The 26,836-nt window shown below is 45.4% G+C and overlaps 1 protein-coding gene across 1 annotated transcript in view; it reads left to right on the top strand.

Moving 5' to 3' along the window:
• Positions 1–26,836, top strand: part of LOC143929828 (alpha-2-macroglobulin-like) — a 217,504-nt gene that overhangs the window by 118,638 nt on the left and 72,030 nt on the right. The window contains exons 19-20 of the mRNA XM_077453804.1: positions 24,158–24,162; positions 24,271–24,379. Of these exons, the coding sequence (XP_077309930.1) occupies positions 24,158–24,162; positions 24,271–24,379 (114 nt within the window). The remainder of the gene's footprint in view (positions 1–24,157; positions 24,163–24,270; positions 24,380–26,836) is intronic.

Genomic DNA, 26,836 nt, shown 5'->3' with positions numbered 1-26,836 from the left:
TTTTCCTGCGGCCTGCCAGGTTGCGTGCTCGGATAAAGGGTCTGGTATGGATTTTTAGGGGGAACCCCACGTCAATTTTTTTTTTTTATTTGACGCGGGGTTCCCCTTAATATCCATACCAGACCTGAAGGGTCTGGTTATGGATATTTAGGGGGAACCCCACGTCAAATTTTTTCTTAAATTTGAGGCAGGGTTCTCCTTAATATCCATACCAGACCTGAAGGGCCTGGTAATTGAATTTGGGGGACCCCCACGCTTTTTTTTTATTTATTTATTTTTTTATCAATGACTTTCAATGAGTGTTCTCTGTATTACGGGAGCCGACAATTCATTATAGCTGCGAGTGATTTTAAAGGACTTTTTTTCCTGCATAAATGACACTTTGTGCAGGGACAATTCTAAGCACGGGAAACATGCGCCCCTTCACAGGCATACTATAGACAACCCCCCCCTACGAAATTTAAAGGAATATTACACTTTTATTGTTTCACTTTAATCATTATTAAAATCACTGCTCCCGAAAAAACGGCCGTTTTTAAAACTTTTTTTTGCATTGATACATGTCCCCTGGGGCAGGACACGGGTCCCCAAACACTTTTTAGGACAGTAACTTGCAAATTAGCCTTTAAAATTAGCACTTTAGATTTTGAACGTTGGAGTCCCATAGACTTTAATAGGGTTCTAAAGTATGCTATATAGTTAGCTCCGTCGAATCTTCTTTATACATTCGACAGACACCATAAGCCTTCCAAGACAGATTCGACCGTAATTCATGTGGATTTTCGGACGAATGCAATTTTTGAACGAAAAACGAAATAAATAAAAACGAATTTCGGGAGTAACTAAATAAATTAAGTTTTCAGACGAAAACGAAATTCCGAAACGAAATATTTTACTCTGCACATGTCTAATAAATAGATAATCAACTGAAATATTAGATGTGCACTGACAAAAAATATGCTCGTTTTTGTTCATTCTTTTTGTGCTTTTTCCAGAAATTCGAAAATTTGGAATTCGGAAACTCAGAAGTCCAATAATTCAGATTTTCAAATTTCCAACTTTTTGAATTTTCGAATTTCTGAATTTAGAATTTTAGGATTTCTGGATCTTCCAAATTTTTTAATTTTCAAATTTCCGAATTTCCGAATTTCGAATTTTCTAATTCTGAATTTTGGAAATGCAAAAATTTGAAAATCATAAAATTTTAAAATCTGAAAAAAGAAAGAAAATCAGTAAAATTCTAAATAATAGCTAACCAATAATAATTATAGGTATTGGAATTTCCTTTCAATTTTGGCTGTTTGTGAACGTAACAATTACAAATGTATCTGAAGTTACAAATTATCCAAAATAATGAATCCTGCATCTCTTGGGTGGCACAGTGGTGTAGTGGTTAGCACTTTCACCTAGCAGTAATAAGGGTCACTGGTTCAAATCCCAACCACAATACTACCTGCCTGGAATTTGCATGTTCTCCCTGTGCCTGCGTGAGTTTCCTCCCACAATCCAAAGAACATGCAGGTAGGTTGGTTGGCTTCTGTCCAAAATTGGCCCTAGTATATGAATGGGGACCTTGCATTGTGGGCTCCTTGAGGGTAGGGACTGATGGGAGTGTGCAATGTGCTGGGATGCAGACAATTGTAGACACTCACTCAGGTTGAACTGGATGCACTGGTGTCTTTATTCAACCTTATTAACTATGAAACTATAAGCAAATGGAATTGAACTATTTAATAATAATAAAAAGGTTTTATTATTGTTATTTATTATTATTAGATCGTTACATTCCATTTGTTTAGATACAGCATTCGTTATTTTAGATAATTCATACCATTGGATACATTTATACTTGTTACGTTCACTAACAACCAAATTTGAAAGGAAATTCCAATAGCTATAATTTAATATTTATTATTAGTTAGTTATTTCAGATTTTTGGGGTTTTCAAATTTTTACCTAAAAATTTTTTTGAATTTTCACATTTTTATTCTTATTTTTGGACTTCACTTTTTCAATTTTTTAATTTTCAAATGTATGACATTTTGAATTTCCAAATTTATGACATTTTGAATTTCCAAATTTATGACATTTTGAATTTCCAAATTTATGACATTTTGAATTTCCGAAATTTTGAATTTCTGAATTAGAATTTCCGAATTTCCAATTTCCAAAATTTCCAATTTCCAAAATTTCCAATTTCCAAAATTTCCAATTTACGGATTTCCAATTTCGAATTTCTGAAATTTTGAATTTTCCAATTTCCGAAATTTTGAATTTCCGAATGTCTGAATTTCCGAATCCTGAAATTTTTTATTTTTGGAAATTTGAAAATTCGGAAATTAGTAAATTTGAAAATTCGGAAAATTGTGAAATTCGGAAAAATGTGACATTCGGAAGTTCAGAAATTCTAGATTTCGGAAATTTAAAAATTCAGAAATTCGGAAATTTAAAAATTCTGAACTAAATGGATTGCACGTGTCTACAAAATATGTATAACCTCAGGACCACCACTGGTTTCTCTGATGAAAGATAATCTTGGTAGACAGCCACAGATATTTAGATAGTATAGGGCTTCATTAAGTAGCCCAGAGTTGCTCTAATGCTATATAATTTCAGCAGACATCAAAAAGTTGCTTAGATGACCTATCCAGCAAATGCTATAAGAAAGGGAGAGGGAAAAAGGAATGTATCCCAGACCTAAAATATGGAAGGTAATAATAATCTCTAAGAATGTATAAGTAAGGCATAGGTAAAGCAAAATATAAATTCTACCTTAAATTCCATCCCGTTGCCCGTTATCTCTCAAATGTGTCAAGTCAAATAGACAGATTGGTTAAGCTGGATAAAGCATCAGTTATGCCGTGCCATACAAATCTATTGATTAATATATACAGCTGCAGTGAGTAGGGATAGCAGCATGGCCAGTAAGATATACATAATTAGTACTCAGCTTGTGGTTTATTGCTCAAACAGACCTTCACCAGGCATTCAATGGGTGTCCAATCCATTATGCCCACAGGAGAGTCCCTTTAAAAGATCACACACATGCACAATGTGCATCTTGCCCATAATGTCCAGAAACAGATAATAAAGGTTGAGAGGCCTATACAGGCACCACTCACCAAACATCTTGGAAAAAATCAGAGGGACACAGAGAGACACCCTCAGCCATGTTGTAGCAGCAACATCTGCACAGGGGCTTCTGCCCGTGCCGACCCCACGCCAAATGACGGGTGACGTCACCGGGCCAGTGTCCAAAAACCGGACCAAGCCGGCACAACCACAAATGGCCACGCAGTATAACGACATTCAGACAATGAGAGCCAAGGTATCATACTCACCACCATGCTCTCCCTGCGGAGCCGAACATCCTCCAGGACAGGTCAAAACATGGGCCACAGCCCAGGAGACCACCCCAGAAATGGGCAGATTCTCTGGGGGCCATGTTGGATAAGGGCAAGTTCAGCCAAAATGAAAAATGGCAACACCTAGTGGCTAATGCAGAGTATGCATAGCAAAAACTGTATTCCACAACAGGGAATAGGGATAAGCCATGGAAAAACCTTGGGGAAAAGACACCATAAGGGCCATGATTTAACAAAAACAATACTCTATATAGGTGTACATGGTTAGTAATCAGGTATATGTAGAATAGAATAATTTGTAATTTTATAATAAACATACTAAATTACTAACAGCTGATGTCTAATGCCTTGTACACATGGTCGGACATTCTGACCGATCGGATTATATTGTCGGAAAATCCGTTTGTGTGTGGGCATATCGGACTTTTTCAGTTGGAAATTCCGACGGAAAATTTCAGAGCAGGATCACAAATTTTCTGACAAAAAAATCTGATCTGACTTTTTACGATCGTTTGTAGAGAATTCCAATTGGACAAAGAGCCACGCATGCTCACATCAAAGCTATTGGCTAGTAGCCTCAACCTAGTCCCATCGTAACCAACGAACGTCATCACGTTCCGAACAATCAGATTTTCTGACAACTTTGTCCGACCATGTGTATGCAACACAAGTTTCGGCATCCGACAGGTTTTTTGTAGTCGGAATGTTCGACTGTATGTACAAGGCATAAAACACCCGCTATCACTAATGAACAGAGAAACAAGAATAAGATAAGAAAAGGAAAAGAGGGGGAGGAAAATGAATAGAGGAGAGAGGAGAAGGAATCTGGTGAGCATAATCAGATACGGCCAAAGACAGACGAAAAGATGCACATATTGGCACAACAGGGCATACATGTGCATATTTGCATCCACGGAACAAGGTAAATTCATAGAAAAGGCCTGTATGAATTGACCTCATTCAAGCCGGACGGGGTCATCGCATCTAGGCGTTCGATCCATAGGGTTTCGTGTTGGAGTATACACTCACCCCAGTTAACTCCCCTCTGGGATCTGGAGGTATAACCTCCAGGACAAAGAAGGAAGCCATCTCTGTGTGGTATTCGTGATGGATGCCGATATACCTAGTCACCGGCATGATGATTTTCCCCCCCGCCAGAGCAATAGGTATGGTCGCCAATCCTCTGTCCAAACTGGCGCTTGGTCTTCCCAATATAAAAGGCTCCACATCTGCAATTCATAATGTATCTGATTCCTTGTGTGGAGCAATTGGAAAAGATATGTAATTTATGCCATTGGCCATTGGGTAGGCGAATCCCCTGGCCTTCCCATACCCATGGGCACCGTAAGCAATTGTCACATTGCTAAATCCCGCATGGGAGGGAACTGACATTTTTTGGAGGAGCATAATGAACTGAGGTTTAACATATTGCTAAATGTTTTCTATTCAATGGAGGAAAAGAGCAAAGGTGTTGATTTATTAAAACGGTGGAAAATCTGGTGTAGCTGTGTATGATAATGACTCCAATGACTGCTAATTGGCTCTTTACTCGAATCTGAGATCAATTGTCTCCGGAGAACACAGTGATCACAGAGCATACGGCGCGATCACGGGAGGATCACGTTGTAGCCATTATTTTGTAGCTTAGTCAGCAAGTGGTTAAACTGCACATGAATGGTATTGTTAAAGGTTCTGCAGCATGTGAGGTAGCACTATCAGTACTATTTTGGGTGCCCACTGGGCTTAGGAAATCTGCTGTACTACCACTCATGGGATAGGAACCCAACATTCTCTGCAAGTGTAATTTAGCTGCTGTGATGTTGGCACTCTTACAAAAATCTACCAAAGCACCCCTTACACTCAGCACCACACTGGAGCCCCCACACACTGTCAGAACAGCCTCTCAGCTCTCATCACACCGACAGAGCGCCCCCGATCTTTCAGCACAGCCTCCCCAGCTCTCATTGCATAACCAGAGCACCCCCAATCTTTCAGCACAGCCTCACCAACTCTCATCACACCGACAGAGCCCCCGATCTTTCAGCATAGCCTCCCTAGCTCTCATCACACCAACATAGCCCCCCAATCTTTCAGCACAGCCTCCCCAGCTCTCATCACACCACCAGAGCACCCCAAATCTTTCAGCACAGCCTCTACAGGTCTCATCACACCAATAGAGCCCCCACCCAATCTTTCAGCACAGCCACACCAGCTATCATCACACCAACAGAGGCCCCCCAATCTTTCATCACAGCCCCCCAGCTCTCATTACACCACCAGAGTGCCCCCTCCCAATTTTTTAGCACAGCCTCTCCAGCATTCATCACACCAACAGAGCCCTCCCCCCAATCTTTCAGAGCAGCCTCCCCAGCTCTCATCACACCATCAGAGCCCCCCAATCTTTCAGTGCAGCCTTCCAAGCTTTAATCACACCAGCAGAGACCCCCAATCTTTCAGCACAGCCTCCCCAGCTCTCATCACACCAACAGAGCCCCCCGATCTTTTATTACAGCCTTCCCAGCTCTCATCACAACAACAGAGCCCCTCAATTTTTTATTACAGCCTCCCCAGCTCTAATCACACCAACGGGGCACCCCAATCTTTCTGCACAGCCTCCCCAGGTCTCATCACACCAACAGAGCCACCCCCAAAATCTTTCAGCACAGCCTCCCCAGCACTCATCACACCAACAGAGCCCCGTCCAAATTTTTTTAGCACATCATCCCCAGCATTCATCACACCAACAGAGCCCTCCACCCAGTCTTTTAGCACAGCCTCCCCAGCTCTCATCACACCACCTGAGCACCCCAAATCTTTCAGCACAGCCTCCCGAGGTCTCATCACACCAACAGAGGTCCCCCAATCTTTCAGCACAGCCTCCCCAGCTCTCATTACACCACCAGAGTGCCCCCTCCCAATGTTTTTAGCACAGCCTCCCCAGCATTCATCACACCAACAGAGCCCTCCCCCTAATCTTTCAGTGCAGCCTCTCCAGCTCTCATCACACCATCAGAGCCCCCCAATCTTTCAGCGCAGCCTTCCAAGCTCTAATCACACCAGCAGAGACCCCCAATCTTTCAGCCCAGCCTCCCCAGTTCTCATCACACCAACAGAGCCCCTCCAATCTTTCAGTACAGCCTCCCCTGCTCTCATCATATTGACAGAGTCCCCGACCCCAATCTTTCAGCACAGCCTCCCCAGCTCTCATCACACCCACAGAGCTCCCCAATCTTTTATTACAGCCTCCCCAGCTCTTATCACACCAACAGAGCCCCCCCATCTTTTATTACAGCCTCCCCAGCTCTAATCACACCAACAGGGCCCCCCAATCTTTCTGCACAGCCTCCCCAGCTCTCCTCACAATAACAGAGCCCCATCCCAATTTTTTTAGCACATCATCCCTAGCATTCATCACACCATTAGAGCCCTCCACCCAGTCTTTCAGCACAGCCTCCCCAGCTCTCATCACACCACCAGAGCCCCCCAATCTTTCAGCACATCCTCCCCAGCTCTCATATCACACCAACAGAGGCCCCCCCAATATTTCAGCACAGCCTCCCCAGCTCTCATTACACCACCAGAGTGCCCCCTCCCATTTTTTTTAGCACAGCCTGCCCAGCATTCATCACACCAACAAAGACCCCTAATCTTTCAGCACAGCCTCCCAGCTCCACAAGAACCCCTGCCACAATCTTTCAGTACAGCCTTCCCAGTTCTCATCACACCAACAGAGCCCCCCAATCTTTCAGCACAACCTCTCCAGCTCTCATCACACCAACAGAGCCTCCCCCATTATTTCAGCAAAGCCTCCCCAGCTCTCATCACAACACCACAGCTCCCTCCTACTCTACCAGAACACATTCCCTAACTCTCATCACACTGCCAGAGCCCCTCTATTGTGCAAGCACAGCCTCATTCATTTTTATTATCCCACCAGAGCCTCCTCATTTTTTCAAACAGCTTCTTCCCAGACCTCAGCATTCCACAAGTTTCTCTGACCCTCACTCACACCAAAGCCCCCCACTCTGTTAACAAAGTCCCCCATCTCAACACCAGAATTCCCCTTCACTCTCACCATTCTTGCAGCTTCCCTGCTCTCTGTTCTCACCACTCTACCAGTACAGCACCCCAATCCATAGCACCCAAAAACCTCCTCCCTGTCACCACTGCCTGCTCCCACCCCAAACACACACACTCTCTGGCAGCCCTCACCTTGCCAATTGTGGAACATGCACACTTTTTACCTTATGAAAAGGACATGTTATAAACCCCGAAATAACAATGGCTTATACTTGGACTTTGACTTTTGGAAGGAATAAAGTATATTCATATCTAGTGATGGACGAACTTCCGATGGGACGTTTCGCGAATGCGGACCGCGAATGTGGCCGATAGTTCGCGAACCAGAACGACTTCAATGGGAGACGAACTTTGCAAACCTACAGGTCAAATTTGCAGCCACAAAATAATTAATAGCTGTGCAAACATAGTCCCACCACATGGCCAATGACATAACACATGTATGAGGTGAATCTGGGATCGACAACTACAAGCATTCTTTTTTTATATGGGAAATTGTTGTGACAATTCAGGACTGTGGAGCACAGGGATGGTGGGAGCCCCTCATAATGAGCATAGCACAGGGATGGTGGGAGCCCCTCATAATGAGCATAGCACAGGGATGGTGGGAGCCCCTCATAATAAGCAGCCCCAGGAGGAAGTCAGCACAGCACAGGGATGGTGGGAGCCCCTCATAATAAGCATAGCACAGGGATGGTGGGAGCCCCTCATAATGAGCATAGCACAGGGATGGTGGGAGCCCCTCATAATATGCACAGCAGAGGTACAGCCCCAGGAGGATGTCAGCACAGCACAGGGATGGTGGGAGCCCCTCATAATAAGCAACCCCAGGAGGATGTCAGCATAGCACAGGGATGGTGGGAACCTCATAATAAGCAGCCCCAGGAGGAAGTCAGCACAGCACAGGGATGGTGGGAGCCCCTCATAATATGCACAGCAGAGGTACAGCCCCAGGAGGATGTCAGCACAGCACAGGGATGGTGGGAGCCCCTCATAATAAGCAGCCCCAGTAGAAATATGACACCGCTCAACCTCTTCAAAGAGGAGGGTACGGGCATATAGTACGGTGTGCTTTTTTTGGACAAGGAAGTAAGCCAAATGAAGAAAGAAGGTCTCTGTGCTCGATTAAAAAAATTGTTTATAGACATATACATGGTCTACTGGTCACATGTGTTGAATTCCTCCGAGATCCATGCCTCATTCATTTTTAGAAATGTGAGGTAGTTAACACTGTCGTGAGCTAGGTGAGTACGCTTAACGGTCACGATCCCCCCTGCTGCGCTGAACGTCCTTTCGGACAGGACACTGGATGAGGGGCAAGCCAACAGCTCGATTGCAAATTGGGCAAGCTCTGGCCAGAGGTCAAGCCTGCCCACCCAGTAGTCCAGGGGTTCATCACTCTTCAGAGCGTCCACATCGGCCGTTAACCCGATGTAGTCGGACACCTGATGGTCTAGGCGTTCCCTGATGCTGGATCCGGATGACACCTGTCGATGGGTCGGCTGAAAGAATGACCTCATATCGGAAGTCACCAACACATCTTCAAACCGGCCTCTTCTTGCAGGCGCTGTTGGATTGGTACCCGCAACTCCTTCTCTGGGAGTGGGAATTGCTCCTATGCCAGCGCACGCAAAGGCAGAATGCAGCATTTCTCGAGCAAGGCCTAGAAGTGATCCATTCTGCCAGCCCTCTGTGACGGCGGTAACATTTCTGCCATTTTGTGTTTGTACCGGGGGTCTAAGTACATTGCCACCCAGTACTGGTCCTTGACCCTTATGCTTTTTATACGGGGGTCCCTATTAAAACACTGGAGCATGAAGGCCTCCATTTGCACTAAACTGGAAGCGGTGTGGTGGCCTGGCTCCTGCTCATCATCCAGGATAATGTCGTCCTCTTCATTCTCCTCTCCCCATCCACGCACAACAGGGATCCCAGAAAGGTTTAAAGCATGCTCTTCTTGCTCCTCCTCATCTGCCCCGGCACCATCCTCCTCTGACTCCTCTTCAGACTCCTGTTGTTGACTTGTCTCAGATAGAGTAGCCCCCCTGGGAATTCATCCAGCATTGCGACTTCCTCATCTTCCCGCTCCTGCTCCTCCACAGCTTGATCAATGACACGACGCAATGCACGCTCTATTAAGAAGGCATAAGGTACCATGTCACTGATGGCGCCATGGCTGCGACTGACCAGTTTGGTGATCTCTTCAAATGGCCGCAGAAGTCTGCATGCATCACGCATGAGCAGCCACTGGCACGGTGAAAAAAAACCCAGCTCCCCAGAACCTGTTCTGCCGCAGAGTTCATACAGGTAGACGTTAACTGCACGTTTCTGCTGGAGCAGCCTATCAAGCATATAGAAGGTTGAGTTCTATCGCGTCGGGCAATCGCAAATAAGACGTCTGACCGGCAGATTGTGTCGCCGCTGAATGTCAGCAAGGCGAGCCATGGCCGTGCAAGATCTTCTGAAATGGGCCGAGATTTTCCTTGCCTGCCGCAAGATGTCCTGGACCCCAGGGTATTTGACAACGAATCACTGCACGACCAAGTTTAAGACGTGTGCCATGCATGGCACGTGCGTGATTTTGCCCTGTTTCAATGCGCTAAGCAGATTGGCACCATTGTCACACACCACTTTACCAACTGTCAAATTGAGCGGTGTTAGCCACTGATCTGCCTGTGAACGCAAAGCTGAAAGGAGTGCCGGGCCAGTGTGGCTCTTGGCTTCCAGGCACAACAGACGCAGCACGGCATGGCAACGTCTCACCTGGCATGTCGAATAGGTTCTGGGCAGCTTGGGCGGCGCAGCGGAAGAAACGCTAGCAGCGAAAAAGGAGGAGTCAGCCAAGGAGGAGAGGGAGGAGGATGGAGGAGGAGGAGAAGAAAGTCAGGCCTGCATGCAATCCATGGCGGTAAAACCAAATCTACACGGGTGCCACGGGTTACATGCTTGATGGCCGTCAGAAGGTTCACCCAGTGGGCAGTAAAAGTGATATACCTTCCCTGTCCGTGTTTGCTAGACCACGTGTCTGTGGTCAGATGTATCTTGGCACTGACACTGTGTGCCAGAGATACATTCACTTGCCGCTGAACATGGCCATATAGCTCTGGGATGCCCTTCTCTGAGAAATACTTCCTTCCTGGGACCTTCCATTGTGGTGTTCCAATGGCCACAAATTTGCAAAAGGCCTCCGAGTCCACCAGTTTATATGGCAGTAGTTGGCGGGCTATGAATTCTGACAAGCCAGCCATCAACCTTTGGGCAAGAGGGTTATCCGGCGTCATCATTTTTTTACGTTCGAACATTAGGCCCACGGAAGCCTGCCTTTTTGCAGAAAAACGTGAGCTTGGCGTGATGGAAGGTGGAGTGGAGGACAATTGTGAGGAGAGAGGAGAAGGAGAAGTAGAAGACGAAGCTGGACGGTGAGAGCCTGGAGTGTGGCTTTGCTCCCACTTGGCTCGGTGATGGCTGCTCATGTGCCTTCTTAAGGCGGTCGTCCCTAGGTGAGTGTTGGGCTTACCACGACTAATGCGTTGACTGCAAAAATTGCAGATGGCAACGCTATTGTCAGCAGCGGACACGTTAAAAAAAGCCCACACTGCGGAGCCATGTGCCAGTGTCCTGGGAGCGCCAGATGTGACCGTACATGGTCAATGACTCGCTCCTGATACATTTGCAGTCTGCTTTGTCCCTCCTGTCCAATGTAAGTTATTCCTGCTTCTCCTCCCTATCTGCTGGTCCATATCTCCCTCTGAACTCCCCTCCTCTTCCTCTCTTGTGGGCACCCACGTGACATCACTAGACACGTCATCATCAGCGTCACCTTTCCCACCGCTATAAGTAGAGATCTCGGAGTAGGCAGCAACACCGGGGACCAACCTCCTCCTTGGGCTGATCTGGGTACTGTCGTCAGACTGCTGAGTAGCGGTTGTTGCTACCTCCTCTTCCTGATCCAATACCAAGAGTGGCTGCGCATCAGAAATGTCTTGATATGGATCGGAAAATAATTCCTGTGACTCAAGCGGAAGGTATGTGGTGGTGGTGGTGGTGTTGTTGGTGGTAGTGTCTTTGGGGGTGCACATAGCAGAGAGTGAAGAAGAGGGTGCAGATCAAGAGGATGAGGAGGGTGCAGAAGAGTAAGGCTGAGTGAGCCAATCAACCAAGTCTGGTGCGTCCTTTAAATGAATTGAACGCACCTTCTGCAACTTCCCACTTTGGCTCAAGCCTGTTGCTCCTGCCCTACCCCTACCACCCCTGCGGAAGGGCCTGCCTCTTCCTCTGCCTGTCATTTTTTAAATGACCCTGTGACAAAACTCTCAGTCCCTATACCGATGAAGGACTGCTGCAGTATAGGGCAGCGGTCAGCAGTTGTGCACCTCAACCCTATGTATTGTGGACCTATACCTGTCCTTATAGAATAACAGACTGTACCTCACTCTACCCCATGTACTATAGCACCCTACACCAGGTTATTACCAGTCCTTATAAGGACCTTTGTGGAACAAGTAGGTTGTGTGTGACTGATTAGCAGACTGTACGTCAGTCCCTATACTGATGAAGGACTGCTGCAGTATAGGGCAGCGGTCAGCAGTAGTGCACCTCAACCCTATGTATTGTGGACCTATACCAGTCCTTATAGAATAGCAGACTGTACCTCACTCAACCCTATGTACTGTAGCACCCTACACCAGGTTATTACCAGTCCTTATAAGGACCTTTGTGGAACAAGTAGGTTGTGTGTGTGACTGATTAGCAGACTGTACGTCAGTCCCTATACCGATGAAAGACTGCTGCAGTATAGGGCAGCGGTCAGCAGTAGTGCACCTCAACCCTATGTATTGTGGACCTATACCAGTCCTTATAGAATAGCAGACTGTACCTCACTCAACCCTATGTACTATAGCACCCTACACCAGGTTATTACCAGTCCTTATAAGGACCTTTGTGGAACAAGTAGGGTGTGTGTGACTGATTAGCAGACTGCAGCAGAAGGGCAGCAGTCAAGTATAATATTCTTTCTATATTTGGAAGAAAGAATATTATATGTGTACAAGCCTATTACCATACCACTGATACCAGTCCTGAAAAGAACCTTTGTGGACCTAATATAGTAACAGCTACTGATTAAACTGACCCTCACTGCCTCACACACAGCTTCCTGCCTGTCCCTATATAAACTGACAAAACAGAGGCTACTGGAACAATAACTGGAATAGCACTTTTGTGGACCTGATAGTAACAGCTAATGACTAAACTGACTGTCCCTGCAGCACACACCGTCCTGTCCCTTTCTCTAAACTGACAAAAGACACTCAGGCTGCTGCAACAATCAGTAGCACAGCAAACCTATATCCTGAACTACATCTAACACCTATACCAGTCCTGAAAACAACTTTTGTGTACCAAATAGCTAGCGATTTGGGTCACTGCAATCTCTCCCTGCTCCACACAGCAACCTCTCCCTATAGTGACAGAAGAAAGAATGTAAAATAGCCGCCGGATCGGGTCTATTTATAAGTTAGGGGGAATGTCCAAGTGTCCATGTGCTGTAATGTCTCAATTGGCTGTCCTGTACCCCATGATGGATGTGTCATCATAGGTCAAAGTTCTTTTACACAGTAAACATGGAAGTCCGCCGGGCGAACAGCGCCAATAGTCCGCGAATAGGACCGCGAACAGCCGAAATTCGCTGCGAAACGGCCGCTGGGCGAACCGTTCGGCCATCCCTATTCATATCAAGACATGATGAGCTGTCATTACATGTTCCTTTACTGTGCATGGTTACACCAGGGATCACTGCTGGTTCTTGACACACTCTAACTAAAAATATAAATTCAAATTCAATTTGTATATAACATTGAACACACCTTCACATTTGATTTTTTTGTGATATCAAAAAAGCATAGTGACACACTGAGATTAATATTCTAAAGGAGTGAAGAATGTTCACTTTAAATTGTCACAATGTTCAAGGGGAATTTCCAGCAAGCTTAGTAAATGGTGAGACTCATTTAACATTTGCTTTGCGTTGAATACCAAATGATGTGCAAGAAAAAGTGATTTGTGAATTAAAATTTTGCACTGTGAATTTTCACCTAATTAATGTGTGAAAGCTGTGCTGACTTTCATTATCCAGTAGGGATGAGCCAAACACCCCCCGGTTCGGTTCTCACCAGAGCCTTCGAACAGAACGAGAATTCGTACAAACTTTTTTTTTTTTTACTTTATTTCTTTATTTGACATTTTTCAATATAGCAGACCAAGTTACAGCGTCAGTATATATTTTACAATTTTGTTTCCTTATACCGCTAGTATGTCCTCATTTTCCTATTTATTTCGATTGATCCGTGCAAAACATCTTTTTATATTTTTATCTTTTCTTTCTTACTTGCCACTATCATATATACTTCCTAACCGTCTTTTAGACACAAGTATTTACATACATATACACACAGACATACACAAAAAAAAAAACACGCATACACTGGGCGACAAATCCATAGCGTAATTTCCATAGTGAGTTATATACTGTACCTCAAGCTGACAAAGGAAAAGATTGTTTCTACCCACATCTTTTATCATTACAACAATTTTTTATTTTATTTTTTTTCCTGCCCTCTGGTATAACCCTCTACCCCATTTTCCTTCGAATACCGCGTTTACTGTCTCACGCAACAGAAAAAAGCGGTACTAACCACTCAATACAGACTCCCACAGTACTAGCGAGACTGGAGCTAACCGTGGATCCAAAATCCATCCTTTCCATATTTTAATCCAGTTATTGGATTCCCCCCTATTGCAATCAATTGTTTTTCTTTCATATGTTTTCATTTACCTAAAGACGCCAGTCCTCAATTAAAGGTGCATTCGGAGATATCCACTTTAGAGCAATTAACATACGTGCAATAAACAATAGTCAAAAAAGAAGCCATCCTCGTCAAAATATCCCAGTAGGCATGTCATAGGGGTCTTGTCAATATGTGTATTACATGTAGCATTGATTGTATTAACCACCTCTCCCCAATATCTAGCCAATTTTGGACAATTCCACATCTTGTGTATTAAATCAGCTGGAGACTTTTGATATCTAGGACACTCCGCAGAATCGCGTCTGCCCCACTTAAATAATTTAACTGGTGTTCTGTATACCCTATATATTATAAATAGTTGCGTCAGGCAATATGATAATTGATACTAGGGGTACCCTTCTCAAGATAATTTGCCAATTTTCATCTGAGATGTCCCCTATGTCTCTATCCCAGCCTGTTCTACCCAGGATGACATCGTTATCCTGATATGGTCTCATCAGTTGACCAAATAAAGAAGAGATCAAGACCTTTTTTTCCTCCCCCCTTGCTAATGATGTTATAAGTGGGGTAGGTTTTATCACTATCTTTTCCCTTCTAAACTGAGTTTGAATCGCATGCCGTAATTGTAAATATTTTTATTTAAGTGACTAGAAGGCAATTGAAAGAATTCTTGCAACATCCGGTTCCAGGGCCCCATGGAGTAGCTGTCCCTCCACACAGCTCCCGCAGACCAGCCCTCACAACGGCCTTTAAAACCGACATTTCTGGCCTAAAAACTCTGGCAGCCCTTCCCCACGACACCGGGAGCACCATGGACCGGTTCGTGGAAAAAAAACGCCACCGCGTCGTCGGCCCAGCCGCAAATCGAGGCCCCGGCTTCAGCCTACACAGCTCCGGCCAGCGCGGCCCCCCCAGCGGAGACAGCGCCTGAGATGGAGGTGGGGGACAATTCAGCCTCACAGAAAACCCACCTGGACACATCCCAACAGCAATCCTCTGCCCCTCCACAAATATCTGGCCCTCCTCAAATACTATCTATGCAGCAGTCCCTGATACCTCCACCAGCACAGGACTGCCACACAGAATTCCTGGCTCAGGCTGTAGCTGCTCTCCTCTCCCTAATGATTGCTGCATCAGTGGAGAAAGCAGTCAGCTCAGGCATGCAAAAGATACAAGCTCAGTTAGGGGTGCATACCTCCAGATTAAATGAGGCTGAACACTGCATCTCCAATCTTGAGGAAGAACTCTACCGGACACAATCTCTGGAACAAGCCCAAGACAGAACGAATAGGTATGTGTTGGAAAAGCTCGATGACCTTGAAAATAGGTCCAGGAGGAGCAACCTGCGATTTGTAGGAATCCCCGAAACGCTCCACCAGTCTGCCCTATCAGAGCTATGCGCCCGTCGCATTCCCAAAGCACTGGGCCTAGGGGGCCCCTTCACCATGGAACGTGCACACCGCGTAGGAGCTTTCAACCCAGAGCGCAAATCCTCATGCCCAATAATTGCTAAATACCTGGGCTACTCGGATAAAGCCTCCATACTACAGCAATACCGACAGTCCAGATCCCTTCAAATTGATGGAGTGAAAATTTCGGTATTTGCCGACTACTCGGTGGACGTCTCCAAAAAACAAAAGGCTTTTCAACACATCTGCAGGGAACTTAATCAACGACAACTAAAGTTTACCTTGGCATTCCCTGCTGTCCTGCAGATCAAAGCCCCAAATGGCGAACAACTCTCCTTTCAAGATTCAATGTCCTTTCTGAAATCATTACGGTCGGGACCCCATCTCAGCCCCACACCCAAAGCGGCTCCTGTCAACCGTGCTCTGGATCAAAGGAGCCTACGGAAAGACTCTCCTAAGCGCTTTAGGGCCTCGGGCCGGTTCAACACGCCTTAATCCCATGTTGATGGGCTCGGTGCCCAATTGCATTTTGAACTTTTCTTTCCCCTTGAGGCCTTGTCATACTACCCATCCTACCTGGGCAAGGTGAACTGATCTTGGACCCCCACTTCTGTGGCCGTCCACATGCCTCAGGTAGTATCTGACATGGGTAAAAGGGCTATTGGCTGTTCTACATTAGTATTTGTTCACATCTCATTAACTGTTTCATGTTTTTAATGATTCTACTGATTGGTCATTCCTACTTCTTTAGATTTGTAATTCCCCTATGGCCTCCTTGTGTTGACCCTTTTGCATTCCCCGAACCCTTGCCTTGACTGATGGTATAAACTACCCCCCCCGTAGGGCGGACGTATCTCCATCGGTCATGGGGCTTGGTACTGGGAGCTGGTCTTCACAGTGATTTCCATGCGGAAAAAAGTGAAGTTAGTTAATGTTTTTCTATGGTTCGCTATTATTTATCTCTGGCATTCACACTCTTCCCCCCTCCCTCTCCCGCCCTACCATCCCCTCCTCCCCACATTGTCCACTTTTAATACAACATCATCCGCTGTCCCATCAGAGCTGGCCCCCCTGGCCTTCTTTAGCATAGCACCTTCAATTATGCCTTATTCATGTTCCTGCAGCTAATTGTCACTAGCAAAACCAACACAAATCCCCAACACAGCTCCACCAATATGAAAGTAGTCTCTTGGAATGTGAAGGGGCTTTGTTCCCCCACTAAAAGAATGAAGGTGCTTTGCCACCTCAAAAGGCTAAAAGCTGACATTGCCCTACTGCAGGAAACCCACCTTTCTTTCAAAGGAAACTTTGGGTGGGCACGGTGGTGGGCTCCGACTCCATTGGCCGCAAAGCAGGAGTACTTATCCTTATTCATAAGAACCTTCCCTGTAAGATCTTATCTACTGACACGGACCACTAGGGCCAACTTCTCTCCATTAGCGTCCATATAGGGACGAAAGAGCTTATAATTTCTAATGTCTATGCCCCTAACAGCCCTCCAAAACAATTTTTTATCACATTGACTAGTTGGCTACTCCGCCATCTACACCTTCCACATATCATTGGCGGTGACTTTAACTCCACAATTCACCCGTTTGAAGATAGGTCCTCGCCCTCCCGCCCCACCCCACCTCCAGCCCCACCACCCCGACAATCCTAGCGTCAATGATGGAATCCATCCACCTCCATGACATTTGGCGACTTCACCACCCGACCGATCGAGAATTCTCCTTCTACTCCTACCCGCATAATGTTTTCACTAGGATTGACTATCTATTCTGTTCAGATGACCTAATTCCCCTGATCCTGGATGCGGACATTCATGACATAGCTATATCTGACCATGCACCCATCTCGGCGACCCTAGAGACACCTGACTTACACCCCAATCCTAAAATATGGCGCTTCCCATACTACCTTCAGAACAACACCGACTTCCGCGCTTATATTGAGAAAGAATGGTTAGACTACACACTGACCAATGCGGCACACACTGATAACCCGAATCTGTTTTGGGACATGGGTAAAGGGTTCCTCAGAGGGCGAATTATCTCCTATGCATCCTCCTACAAAAAGAAAGCTTATCTCAATTACAAAACATCCAGTTCCAGACTCCACCATGCACAACGAGCACTCTACGCCCATGATTCTCCTGAAAAACAGTCCTTTGACACCTGGGCCGACACCCTTGAATGTACCAAAAAAGCATACTTTGACCCTTCATAAATTTGGCAACAAGGCGGGCAAGCTTCTCGCCGGACTGTGCAAGGGACCCTATCGTCCGACTATTATCTCCTCCATACGTGACCCAGACGGAAACGTCACGTCCACGCAAAAAGGAATAAATGCGGCTATGCTGTGCTACTATTCTTCACTCTATGTGGCGGACCCTATAGACAATGCCACAGCACGCGACTTCCTCAAGAAAGTCGAGCTGACCCAAGTATCCCCCTCCCAATTAGAGGCCATTAACGCACCCATCTCTCTCACGGAAATATCTTCCACTATAAGTAAACTAGCCTCCTCCAAAGCCCCAGGCCCAGATGGCCTGACAGGCGAATTTTACAAATCACTAGGCCCGCTCCTAGCACCGACTCTTAAAGACGTCTACCAACACATGTGGTCTGGCGGCCCCTATCTGCCCATGGGCAATCAAGCGATTGTCAAACTACTAGAAAAAAAAAGGGAAGAATCCACAAGAACCTGGCTCATATAGGCCCATTTCGCTTTTAAATCTTGATGTCAAAATTCTTTCAAAAATAGTAGCTACTAGACTGGCCACCATCATCCCTTTTCTGATACACCCTGCCCAATCGGGTTTTGTCCAGGGCAGAGCGGCAACAGTCAATATTAGAAAGGTGATGATGGCTCTAGAACACGCTAGATGCCACCCAAACGGTGACATTGCCATTATTACTCTTGACGCCGAAAAGGCATTTGATAACGTTAGTTTCAAATGGCTTTCCATGGTATTGACTAAAATGGGCTTCTCCGGCCCTTTTCTCCACCTAGTTAGCTCTATGTACGCCTCCCCGGCAGCCAGATTGGTAGCCGCAGGTCTCCTCTCGGACGAGTTTCGCCTTCATAAAGGCACGAGACAGGGCTGCCCCCTATCCCCACTCCTTTTTAATATAGCTCTTGAGCCTCTATCCAGATATTTGTCCAGTGTGGCCCCTCTACATGGCATTAAAATAGGGGAGCACGAATTGAAGACATCTCTTTTTGCAGATGATGTCCTCATATTCTCCGCTAACCCGTCTGTAGACATTCCCACGATCAAATCCACCTTTGACCAATTCAAAAAATGCTCGGGTCTACGCATAAACTACTCTAAATTCTTCCCATAGGATCCCTTCCACCACCAGCATGGGCTCATAAATACATTTTCACGATCGCAAAATCTCACATCACCTACCTAGGCGTAAAAATAGGGAAACTTCCCTACTCTCTTTACCACCTCAATTATCCCCCCCTCTTTGCCAAAATTACTCAGGAACTAGAAAACTGGATGGATCTGCCTCTCTCGCTCCTGGGAAGATGCCATCTGGTAAAAATGGTCAGTTTTGCACGCCTATTGTACCCTCTCCAGACGATACCCTTGCTCCTAAGGCATAGGGATACCAAACTCCTTAACTCTGCTATATCCAAATTTATTTGGTGGAACAAAAGACCATGCATAGCCTTCTCAAAGCTCCATCTTCCCAGGACCGAAAGGGTTATCAGTCTCCCTAATATTAGAACTTATAACCTAGCTTGTCTTTTGAGGGTGGGCATGGACTGGATAACCCAAAAATCCCGCTACTCTAACTACTATCTGAAAGCTGCAATGACTCACCCTTACTCCCTAGCAGCACTCCTCCACTGTAAGTGGAAATCACTGCTGCCTTTGCTTCAACACAACCTCCTGCTAAGAGACATTGCTATTGCTTGGAGGAAGGCAAGGAAAAGTCTCAAGCTTTCTCCGTTTATATCCAGGTTCCTACCGATACAGGGTCACCCAAATTTTACCCCGGGCTTGGACCACCAACCCTATGAGGCATGGCAGCAAAGGGGTCTCTCAACTTTCTCTTCCCTCTGTGATCTGGAGTCGGGACGTGCACTGTCCTTCAATTCACTGGCCTCCAAGTTCTCCCTTCCCAACTCATCTGACTTCCACTATGGTCAATGTCTTAGCTTTTTACAAAAAACCTGCAGAGATGAACCCATGAGATTTAAATCTTCATTCATAGAGGCACTCCTACAAAAAGACTCTTGCAGAATCTCCAACATTTACACGCCTCTACTCTTGAAAACCAGTCCTCCTCTGAAATCCTCTTCAGTAGCCAACTGGGCAAGAGATTTCCTGGACGTTGACCTAGTGGAAAAGATTCTTCAAGGCCTCAATACAGTGTACAAGTTGGTCTCAAATGAAACATGGAGGGAAACCCAGTTGAAAATTGCCCATCAGGCTCACATTCCTTTCCTCCCATCACCCCACTCACACTCACCCTCATCTTCAATGTGCCCATTATGCCAACAACCTAAGCCCTCCCTCACACACCGCTTTTGGACCTGCTCCTTTATTTCCCCCTTCTGGGATCAAATTTTGGCCTACATTTTTGAGATTACACTGCTGAAGCTCCCCAAGGACCCTTTGCTCCTCATCTTTGGGCCCTGGGACCCCAAACTACTCCCCTGGTCAACCACTCCCAAACCTCAGGGCAAGGAATAGACCCTGATATGCCTCCTGCTCGCCAGGAGAGCCATTCTAGCCAACTGGATCTCCACCGCAAAACCTTCTGTCTCCCAAGTCAGCAGAGACCTCCTGCAGCTCCTATTCCGGGACAAGCTCAATACGAATCTGTCACACGAGAAAGCCAAACAGGGCTTCGACAGCAGATGGGATCTTTTTATAGCCTCAAAACTCACTCCCCGGGAACAAGCCCAACTTGAAGAACATTCGTTCCTCTATAATGGACCCTCTTCAACATCTTCTACAACCTGCTCGCTACAGTCAGCAGGACAGCGGACTCCGGACCCCTACCTTGACTCTTCCCCCCCAAACTGACAAAACTTCTGCTGGATACCCCCCCTTGTTTGTCTCTGGGCATATCGGACCTCAGGTCGCTTCTCCCCCCACCCCCTGTCACCCCCTCCCTTCCTTCCCCCCCCCTTTTATTTTTATTTTCATGTATGTTACAACTTGTTTTTGGTTTCTCTAAGGTTAGCATAGGGTCTTGCTGTTTCAGATCCATCCAGTTGAAATCTCCCCCCTCACCTTCTCTCTGAAGGGGAATATTATGTTTACCAGTCCATGTGCACAGCATTGTGTTCATACACCACTCTTTGTCTTATCATTGCACTTGTCTAACCAGTAAAAAATCTGATATCCTTGTGAATTTTACTCTGTCAATGACACTTTTTTTTTCAATAAAATCTTATTTAAATAAAAAAAGAAAGGATTCTTGCAAGTCCTGAAAGGAGCGCAGAACATTATATGTAAACATCTGTTCTATATATTGAAGCCCCTTAGAGTACCAGCTTTCAAATCCCTCCAATTTATATAATTATTTGTATTGCTTATTCCCCCAAAGCGGGGAGTATTTTGAAACTCATGAGTGTCATTGTTAGATCCCTACAGGTGTTACCCAGGACTCCGGATTCCAACTGAGCCATAAGATTATATTGAAAACTATTATTTAGCAATAAAACCTGTATAGGGTCTTCCCAATTCCTTTCTCCCCAGCCTGCAAAATGCTGAAGCTGGGAGGCTATGAAATAGAGTCTTGGCTGTGGTACCGCTAATCCACCCCAATCCCTTGCCCTTTGAAGAATTGATAACTTAATTCTCAGGGTTTTTCTTTTCCATAATAGTCTACGAAATATTGATTCTGCTTTTTTGAACCATTTTAAAGTTATTCATATCGGTGAATTATGGAGTATATATAACAATTGAGGGGTCCATATCATTTTTATGAGATTTGCACGGCCTACCACTGATAATGGCAATTTGGTCCACGCCATGCTCTTAAGTTGGAATTTGTTAAGAATAAAGTTATCCATTAAATAATGCACTACGATGGCGCATAGTGCATTGTGGGCCGTTCGTGCCACACAAATTTGGTGCGAACGGTCCACAAAGTTCTGAATTCGCTGAACAGACGAACGGCCGATGTTCGAGTCGAACATGCGTTCAAGTTGAACACCGAGCTTATCCCTATTATCCAGTAATTATCAAGCAAAAATCCTGTTTTCTATTTTTCTTGCATGTGATTGGGTATTCTTAGGGTTGCCACATTTCCTTCAAGCCACACCCGAAGGAGAGTAGTAATGTGGTGCACATAGCCTGCTACAGCAAACAGTGGATGTGGCCAAATTGCTCTTGTTGACGTCATCGCCCTGCCTCCACCAGTGATGCTGAACCTGCTCCCAGACAGCCATCCTCAGTCAGCTCCCAAGCGGCAACAGATTTGTGTGTGACTATCTAGGTTACTTCGGGAGCCAGAGCCCCGCCTGAATAATGTGTTCGGGTTTCATTCTGCCTGAAACCTGGACACATGATTCAAAACCTGGAGTAAATCCCGGACAGGTGGCAACCCTACCCTATTCTTAGGAAATATAGAAATCGGAAGTTTGGTCCCCAACCAAAACTCCCTAGAGAACAGGGGCAATTGGACTATCTCGGTACAAGTTAAACTAAGGTAGAGTCAAATGTATAAACATGTATATAGAAAAATATATAATATTTTATTTATACAAAATCAATAAAAGATAACACATAATCAGATACAGATTGAAAGCATGGTGACAATCCATATTTATCACCAATATAATGGTCCCCAAGAGGGGAGGATCACATTGGGATAGTTAGTCACGGAAAACATCTCAAATAGTTTTGCGGTCTAATGCAGCTTTGTCAGGAGAAAATCTGTAATTTGATTGACAAATGAAAAGTAACAGTACAATTGACCTAAATAGTGATACAGTTCCATACAGAGATAACAATAACAGTAAATACATGGGGAGGAGCAAAGCTGCTTACCTATAACAATTATAGGTAAGCAGCTTTCCTCCTCCCCATGTATATACTACTATTGTTTTACAAATATAAGCATTTTCAGGAAATGGGGAATTGGGGAGAAAAAAAAAAATATAGATGAGAGAACCTTCACATAAAAGACCTCAAAAGAAAAATGTGGGTTCAATTGGACTTTTTAGGCATAAAAGGAGTTGTAAAAAACAACCGATATGTTCAAGAGAGATTATCTCTATTTATTATCAAAACAGATTACGTATAAAATGTGAACAATCAAAATTAAAAATACAAATACAAAAAAGTTTTTTCCTCCTTATACATACACATTTAAGACATAATTGATATCCTATCAATGATAATATAATCCACTAAAATTTCCAAAAAGGAAAACAGAAATACACATTTATATAAATATAAAGTAGAGGATACCAAATATACAGTTGAAACTTACATATGTTCTGGTGCTCTACATGTTTCGCGTCTATTAAATAACGCTTCTTCAGGAGCTGATAACAGTATTCTATATTATAAGGAGAGAATAAAAGGAAAACATATGTATGTATATATATATATATATATATATATATATACACAATACTCAAAAACAAAACATAAATTTAATATATCTAAATAAACATTACATATTTCATTATGCCACCTGTCAACATGCTAAGGTGTTTCCTGGGGTTGGAGGACAGGGGAAGGGGAGGGAGGAAGTAGAGGGGGGGGGGGGGGGTTGGGAGAAGGGGGGGAGAGGAAGAGAGGAAAAAAGGGGGGGCCCACAAATGATGGGATGGAATTGAAATACTACTATTGTTATCTCGGTATGAGTACTGTTCTTGAATATATTTTATTATATCTTTTTCTATATACGTGTTTGCACATTTGAATCTACCTTATGCCGCATACACACGATCGAATTGTCCGGCGGAAGTCCGCCGGACCACAGTCTGCCGGGCAATTCGATAGTGTGTGGGCTCCAGTGGACTTTTTCATCATAAAAGTCCGGCGGACTTACAGTAGAAAGTAGTTTTGACTCAAAATTTGTCCACTGGACTTGGCTTTCAGCGGACAATCCATTCGTCAGTGTGCTAGTCCAGCGGACTAAGAATGACGTATGCTCTGAAGCAAGTACGAGAAGGAAGCTATTGGCTACTGGCTGTTGAACTTCCTTTTTCTAGTCTCGTCGTACATGATGTACGTCATCGCGTTAGAAATCACCGGACTTTCGGAGTGTCCGTGTGTGGCCAAGTCCGTTCGTTATAAAGTCCGGTGGATTGTTTGCGATTCGATCGTGTGTACGCGGCATTAGTTTAACTTGTACTGAGATAGTCCAATTGCCCCTGTTCTCCATGGAGTTTTGGTTCGGGGACCAAACTTCTGATTTCTATATCTCTAAATTTCTGGATGATGGTACTACTGCCTACATTTCTCTTACCACTATTATTGTTATAGAGGCTACATACATTTTTCTATTCTTAGGAAAGGTAAGAATGTCTTAAAGAAAATTCTATTTGCAAAGTGAATATGTTATATTACTTTAGCAAATCAGCCACCAAGAGTAAAAGATGACAGCACTGTGTTTTTAATTACAGAGTTTGCGGTTAAAAATCTTAACAAGTGCGGAGATTAAGAAGCCAGTGAACTGTGTGGACATTCCTATCGTTGATGCCATAACTGACAGATTAGGCCCTGATGTTTTCGGTAAGTTTGTTGTGTGAGGGAGGTGTGGTGACCATGGGAGTTGGTGAGCTGGGTGTGAGGGAAGTGTGGTGACCATGGGGGTTGGTGAGCTGAGGGTGTGGGTTCTGTGGTGACCATGGGGGTTGGTGACATGGGTGTGAGGGAGGTGTGGTGTCCATGGGGGCTGGTGAGCTGAGTATGAGGGATCTATGGCAACCATGGGGGTTGGTGAAATGGGTGTGTGGGAGAAGTGGTGACCATAGGGGTTGGTGTGATGGGTGTGAGGGAGGTGTGGTGACCATGGGGGTTGGGGAGATGGGTGTGAGGGAGCTGTGGTGACCATGTGGGTTGGTGAGATGGATGTGCGGGAGCTGTGGTGACCATGTGGGTTGGGGAGATGGGTGTGAGGGAGGTGTGGTGAAGATGGAGGTTGGTGAGCTGGGTATGAGGGAGTTGTGGTGACCATAGAGGTTGGTGAGATGGGTGTGTGGGAGATGTGACCATGGGGGTGGGTGAGATGGGTGTAAGGGAGGTGTGTTGACTACAACTGGGTCAAATCAACTCCAAAATTGCATTTTTGGGGAATGAGGGACACCTATCAGCAAAAGTATGCAGGGCATAGAACACACCCCTGGCCACACCCCCTTGAAGTAGACTTGTATGAAAAAACAAGATTGGGTAAAACTCACAAATGCTTTTTTTATCACTACTATTCCTTTATACTGGCTTTTGGAACTTACAAATGCAGCAATTTAGAAATCAGATAAAAGGTTTAGCGCTGTAAAACACTTTTTGATAGACAAAAAGTGCATTTTATATATCTATAGATCAGACCAAAATGAGGGACAAATTAGGAGGAATGAGGGACAGAGGGACATTGCTCCAAATCAGGGACAGTCCCTCGAAATCAGGGACAGTTGGGAGCTATACAGCTCTTGTAGGATGTTCCCAGTCTCCAGTGGTCATGACTGACCAAAAGTTATCCAAAGAAGAAAAAAATGGTGAACCAGCGACAGTGTCAGGGGCAGCCAAGATTCAGTCATGCACATGGGAAGCAAAGGCTGACCTGTGTATTCAGATCCAATAGAAGAGCTATTGTAGCTCAAATGACTGAAACAGTTAATGCTGGCTATGATAGAAAAATGTCAGCACACACAGAACATCACAGTCTGTTGTGTATAGAGCTGTGTAGCTGCAGACCTGTCAGGGTGCCCATGCTGACCCGTGTCCATAGTCAAAAGCACCTACAATGGGCAACGTGACTGGACCATAAAGCACTGGAAGAAGGTACCTTAGGGCTCATTTCTTTATGGTACATCATGGGACACAGAGCCACAGTAATTACTGTATGAGTTATATGGCACCTGGTGATGGACACTGGCACAACCTAGACAGGAAGTACAATTCCCCATATAACCCCTCCCCTTACCGGGAGTACCTCTGTTTTTTTGACAGTGTCTTAGGTGTTGGTCACGAGCAAAGATGTGCTAGGCTGAGTTTTGCTGGAATATTCTTTGCTGGGGCAAGCTATGCAACCGGATCCATTCAAAGTGTCTTTTCCAGTCCGAATTGAATGGTACCCAGGCCTCATGTCAGAAGAAACAAGGTTTTGCCTGTAACGCTTCTCTTTTTAGGGAGCTGGACCCCGGGATCCAGTATCTGGTTTTTTCAGCCACATTCCTGGCGGGTGCTTTACAGGCCAAGGGGTGAGGGTCCCCCCATAAAAGGGGACGCGGTCCCTGAAGGTTTTTTAACGGAGCCTACCATGAGGGGTGAAGATTGTGTCTGTTTTACCACAGAACCCTGAAGCTGGATAAGGTAAGGGAGATTCCTAAGGATTTTTTCTAATTCTTGTGGGTTTTATCCTTTAAGTAAATGTTGTCATGCCTATAGTCACCACCGGGGCTGTCAAGAGCACATACCTGATTCCAAGCTTGTCAGTCCCACACTGGGTCACAAGCTGCATGTTTCCTCAAGCCCAAGCCCCAGGTAAGACATGGGAAGGAGGTTTTTTCCTCCTTGGAATGTCCCCCCACCTTGATAGCTTACACTCCAGGAGGCAGAGGGAGCATGGCTCAGTCGGTGGTGTGCCACGCCACTCCTGCCGCCATTACAGCATTTCCCATTGGCAGCTCTCCTCCTCTCTCCAGGTCCTCCTCCTCCAGGCGATCCGGTCAGATCAGAACCCGCTCGTGCGGGAAAATGGTCTATTTTGAAAAATATGAGGGGGGCGCGGTGGATGGTTGGAGGAAGGGGGTAGGGCTTAGCAGCATTGGCATGCTTCAGCGTCCACAGTGCGAGCTGTGTGAGCTATAAAGTGCACTTTTTTACAGGTGCATATAGCTGAAGGAGGGATACAGGTGGCATGTCAGTATGGTGACACAAGCATTCCCAGGGCACATTTACTTAAGCATCAGGCTGAGCTTAATTGCAGCGGCAGTTGCTGGACTATTGCTCAGCAGTGGATGCATTTTTTTG

Source organism: Lithobates pipiens, unplaced genomic scaffold, assembly GCF_037356315.1.
Source record: "Lithobates pipiens isolate NorthernLeopardFrog02 unplaced genomic scaffold, aLitPip1_a1.2 Scaffold_25, whole genome shotgun sequence".
NCBI lineage: Eukaryota > Metazoa > Chordata > Amphibia > Anura > Ranidae > Lithobates > Lithobates pipiens.
Note: the sequence above shows the minus strand (reverse complement) of the source record. Positions and strands in the feature narration are given on the sequence as shown.